Source organism: Lagopus leucura, unplaced genomic scaffold (assembly GCF_019238085.1).
Source record: "Lagopus leucura isolate 7727_CA_CO unplaced genomic scaffold, USGS_WTPT01 32999-0_obj-0_obj, whole genome shotgun sequence".
NCBI classification, from domain to species: Eukaryota; Metazoa; Chordata; class Aves; order Galliformes; family Phasianidae; genus Lagopus; species Lagopus leucura.
The window spans coordinates 3,533-9,223 of record NW_024965558.1 but is presented as its reverse complement, the minus strand read 5'-3'; the positions used below and the strand labels follow the sequence as shown (position 1 = coordinate 9,223).

The 5,691-nt window shown below is 47.7% G+C and overlaps 1 protein-coding gene across 1 annotated transcript; it reads left to right on the top strand.

Moving 5' to 3' along the window:
* Window positions 1-332: 332 nt before the first annotated feature.
* LOC122192179 (endogenous retrovirus group K member 21 Gag polyprotein-like) lies at window positions 333-1,886 on the top strand. The gene has a single exon (XM_042892694.1). It carries the CDS (start codon window positions 333-335, stop codon window positions 1,860-1,862), a length of 1,530 nt encoding a protein of 509 aa, XP_042748628.1. The 3' UTR covers window positions 1,863-1,886.
* The last annotated feature ends 3,805 nt before the right edge of the window (window positions 1,887-5,691 follow it).

Sequence of the window (5,691 nt, the reverse complement as noted above, 5' to 3'; positions counted from 1 at the left end):
GCAAAATTTAAAAAAACTGCAAAAATTATTGCGGGAAAAATGTTCCTTCTAAGAAGGAGATTTCAGCGACACTCTCGTTGCTGGAGAAGGAGGGATTATTATCATCCCCTTCTGATTTATATGATCCTAATAAGTGGGACTCGTTTACTGCTGCGCTCTCACAGAGGGCAATGTTTACTCAGAAAGCAGCAGAGATTAAGGTGTGGGGATTGATTTTAACAGCTCTTAAGAAAGCAAAAGAGGAGAAGATTGCAGGTGACTGTGCTAGGGAGCTGCTGGGGCTCGGGCCAGGGGGGGGTCTTGTCTCCCCTACAGATTCGCTGGAGGGCAAGATGGCGCTGGCTCCTTCGGCCCCACCAGAAACAACGACCCTGGAGATAAAGAAGAACAAAGTGAAGCAGGAGCAATCATACCATAAAAAGGAGGACCCGCCTCCGTACCCGGCTCGCAGCATATATCCTTCGCTTAAGCCCTGTAAAGATAACGGGGAAGGGGGGTCGGTGGAGGAAAGTGGTATAACTTCTAGCACAGTTGATAAGAGGGTCCTTGAGAAGGGAGAGATGTCTGGAGGAGCTGTGATACAACCTGTGGAATGCAACAGTGGGGGCGGGACTCACCTACTGCCCGATTCTGCCTGCTACGGTGGCCACCCCCCGAGGGGCGTGGATTGTCCCGCACAGCCTTGCTGTGGGGGGGGCGTTCCGACGGGGATGGCCCTGGAGTCCGCCCAGGAGGGGCGTGGTCCCATATCGACAGCTTCATGGGGCCCGCCTACCCTCACTGATTGGGCTCGAGTGAGGGAGGATATACAGGCCGCAGATCCAGCAGGTGTCGCTCTCACTCTGCCGGTGGTGATAAGACCAGAGGGTCCAGCTTGGGTTCCTCTGGATTCCAAAGCGATTACTCGTCTTTCGGATTTAGTTAAGAGCAAAGGCCTGCGTTCCCCTGTTACTATGGCAGCAGTGGAAGCTCTTATGGCTTCTAGTCTTTTGCCATATGATGTGGTGAACCTTATGCATGTTATTCTTGAGCCCGTACAATACACCCTGTGGTATGATGAATGGAATAGACTACTTCAAGCTGTGGTGGCTGCTGCCAACCATGACCCCCACCATCCAGCCAACGACCAGCGCAGAGGCGAGAGAACTAATCTTGCACGTCTTCAGGGCCTGGCAGATGGAATGGTGGGATCCCCGGAGGGCCAAGCAGCATTGCTTAGAGCAGGAGAGCTGGCAGCCATTACAACGGCAGCCCTCCAAGCCCTGCGAGAAGTGGCTAAGGTTGCGGAACCTGTGCTTCCGTGGGCAGACATAAAGCAGAGCCACTCTGACTCATTTTCTGATTTTGCGAATCGCCTAATTCGCGCAGTGGAGGGATCTGATCTCCCAAGGGAGGTCCAATCCGCAGTCATAATAGATTGTCTTAAACAGAAATCGTTGCCAGACATCCAGCAAATCATCAGAGCAGCACCGGGTACCCTAACTACCCCAGGGGAGCTTATTAAATATGTATTAGATCATCAGAAAGTCGCACCATTAACTAATGAGGGATTAGCAGCCGCCATGCAGGGAATGGCTGCCTCGGTTATGATAGCCGCCAATCGGGCCGGGGAAGGAAGGGATAAAGGCCCGTGTTTTAGGTGTGGGCAGCGTGGCCATTTCAAGGCACAGTGCCCTAAGAAGATGGGGCAAGGACTAGAGAAGCGGTGCCAATTATGTGGCGGAGCCGGACATGTCGCACGTCAGTGTAAAAAATTTAAAATCCCGCTGCAGGGAAACGGGAGAGGGAGGGAGCCAATGGCCCAGGGCTCCTTCCCGTCATCTCTAGCTGGGCCAAAAGCACAACGCCCGCAGTGGCATTAACTATGGATTTAGAAGAACGACCAATCGTTACGGTTAAGATGTCATATGTGGATTCAGATCTTCCACCATCGGTGCCCAGAAGGGTAACTTTTATAGCCTTACTTGATTCTGGTGCAGATATTACTGTCATCTCAGAAGATGACTGGCCTCGGCAGTGGCCCGCGACTTTTATGTGGAGAGCGATTGCGGGTGTAGGGGGCGATGTGCCCACCAGAAAGGCAGACAGGGTGGTAGAACTCGCAATCATCAACGATGATGGTACCATGGAAAAAAATGTACTCATCCTTCCTACTTTAGCACCAATAGGAGGATCCATACTTGGCAGGGACTTTCTTCTTGAGTTGGGAATAAAACTGACAAATTTATGAAAAGGGCCACTGTCCATCATTTAGCGCTGCAATATGCGATTCCGTTGCGTTGGAAACGGGATGTATCTCCCGTTTGGGTGGATCAGTGGCCCCTTTCTGTTGATAAATTAGCAGCGCTTGTACAGATTATTTCACGAGAACTTGATGCAGGACATATAGAACCGTCACTCAGTAGCTGGAATACACCTGTTTTTGTAATTCGGAAAGCATCGGGATCTTTCCGACTGTTACACGATCTCCGAGCAGTCAATGCACAACTTATCCCTTTTGGTCCGGTTCAGCAAGGGGGACCTCTACTTTCGGCTATACCGGAAGGATGGCCCCTGATGGTCATTGACCTTAAGGATTGCTTCTTTTCTATTCCACTGGCAGAGCAGGACAGAGAGGCTTTTGCATTCACTGTCCCGGTCCTGAACAATCAGGGACCTGCTCAAAGATTTCAGTGGAAGGTTCTTCCACAAGGAATGACTTGCTCTCCAATAATTTGTCAACTGGTAGTAGGCAAAGTTATAGAACCAGTAAGACAGTCACTATCGAACTGTCAGCTTGCTCATTATATGGACGACCTGTTGCTTGCAGCACCAAGTGATTCCCAGCTGCAAGTGCTAGAAGAGTTAATGTGCTTACTGCTGCTGGATTTGTTATTTCACAAGAAAAAATTCAGAGAGAACCAGGAATTGAGTTCCTGGGATACAGGTTTGGATCTGAAACGGTGATCCCAGAAGGATTAAAAATTAAACCCCATATTACAACCCTGTGGGATGTTCAGAAGCTTGTGGGGGCCATGCAATGGGTGCGAAATGCATTAGGCATACCTCCACGGCTTATGAAACCCTTTTATGATCAGCTAAAGGGATCTAATCCTCAGGAAGAGAGACGGTGGACACCAGAGATGGAGTCTGCTTGGCAAGAAATACTAGTAGCCTGTTCCTCCAACGCGCTTGCAAGGTGGAATTCAGACCAGCCACTAGAAGGCGCAGTGACTAGATGCCAGGAGGGATCAGCAGCTGTAATAGGGCATACCCTTAGCTCTCGTCCTCGCCCATTGTGCTGGTTGTTTTCTGTTCAGCTGACAAAAGCATTTACCTCGTGGTTAGAACAACTCTCGTTATTGTTATGTAAAACACGTCTTACTGCAATAAGGGCCTTTGGAAAGGACCTTGATATTATATACCTACCAGGAACCTTTTGGAACGCTCAGCCTTTGCCAGAGGAGGTTTTCCTTGTTCTCTATGATTTCAGTGGTAATCTTAGTTACACAGACTCACTGCCTATCTTTGATCTAGCAAGGCCTCTCCAGATATCACTGCAATATAGAGTACTGGATACCCCTGTGGACGGCCCAACAATTTTTACTGATGCTTCTTCAGCTACCAGACAAGGAGTAGCTGTCTGGCAAGCTCAGGATGGCAAATGGGAGTCTAAGGTGATAATCGATTGTTCAGCAAGTGTTCAAATGCTTGAGGCCAGAGCTGTGGCAGTTGCGTTACGCCTTTGGCCTCAGACACCTTGTAACATCGTTACTGATTCTGCATTCGTGGCTAAAATGTTACTGAGTATGGGCAAAGAGGGACAGCCCAATACAGTAACTGCAGCCCTATTGGAAGATGCCTTAGTGGTTAGGTCAGAGCCAGTTGCTATTCTTCACGTCCGTAGCCATTCTGATGTTCCAGGATTTTTTACAAAAGGAAATGACATAGCTGATAGAGTGGCTAGGAAGCAGGTATATACCCTACAAGAGGCTCGTGATCTTCATTCCGCATTACACATAGGGGCAAAAGCGTTAGCTCAAACGTGTTCTATCCCTGTCACAGTTGCTAGGGAAATTGTGCAGATGTGTCCATATTGTAATTCTGCGCCGGCGTTAGGGGCAGGGGTTAATCCCCGTGGTCTCGCCCCATTGGATATTTGGCAGACAGACTTTGCGATGGAACCGCGAATGGCACCAAGACAATGGCTCGCAGTGACAGTTGATACGTCCTCTACAGTCATTATTGCTACACAGCACAGCTGTACCTGTTCTACGGCGGCACAACATCATTGGGCCACAGCCATAGCAATTTTGGGAATGCCACGCCATATAAAAACAGATAATGGCTCTTGTTTTACTTCACGTTCGTCTAAAGAATGGTTAGCCCGTTGGAATACCACACATACTACAGGAATTTCAGGCAACTCACAAGGTCAAGCTATTGTTGAAAGGGCTAACCGCCTCCTCAGAGAAAAAATTCGCGTCCTGGGGAGGGCGGAGGACATACAGGAAGAATTCCAGTATCAGAACAAGGGAAGATTTTGGCACGAGCATTATATGCATTGAATCATTTTGAGCGTGGGGAAAACACAAGAACCCCGATCCAAAAGCATTGGCAGCCAAGAATCTTTGAGGAAGGGCCACCGGTTAAGATTAAGGTAGATAGTGGTATTTGGGAATCGGGCTGGTCTATTTTGGTATGGGGAAGAGGATATGCTGCAGTAAAAAATAAAAATTCCGGGAAAATTTTGTGGGTCCCATCCAGGAAAGTTAAACCTGATGTAAGTGGGACATGATGGAAAAGCAGAGAAATAATCAAGAACTGAGTGCTTTGTTTTCAGGCATTGCTGTTTGGAACTCGTCAAGAAAAAACACCGAACCCTCGACCGAAGCCACGACCGAAGCCCGCCTCAGGAAAGGAAACAGACAAAGAGCCACTGATAACGACGAGATCAATCTCTCCTGTGTTGTTATCTGTGTGTTTTTGTTATTTACAGCTATTTCTCCTGGAGAGGGTATAACTGACAGTGATTTACGGTATGGTCATGAGGAATATACAGGAATGATGGGACCAGTAAATAATTTGACTTTGCTGACCATGGTGTTACGTGAAAACAGACCGTATGACAAAAGTGAATGGGGATGGGATAATGCTACCAGATCTCCACGAATTTGGGGAAAACCTGGGCAGAATATAGAAGTAAAATGTTGGATGGTAAATGGATCTCAATATAAGAAAGCCACTCAAATTTCGAAAACAGATGTTATATCAGGCGTAAAGGATCGTAAATCCTGTGTTATTGAACAGGAAGATTGCCAGTATAATTTCATCCTGACCCAACCTGTAATGATAACGTGCCTTTGGACACAAGACACCTTAGGACGATCTTTTAAATTCAAGGTGGATCTCCTTAATCAACAAACAACTGATGTCCCATATATAACTTCCACTAGGAGACTGGAGAGTGTTATCTCCCCACAAATTTATCAAATCGGGCCGTACGCCATAAAGAACACAGGTCAGCGTCAGGTGATCTTTAATCCAACGTGGTCCCTTAAACGAGTGATGCTATTATTGCAGACTAATGTGTCAACTATTAAACCAGATTGTGCATTATTTTTAGGCATGTCTTATGCCGGATGGTCGGCATGGCTTCATCGACAGGCACTTGATACACCTAGAAGAGCAAGAAGAGATGTTTCTGGTATT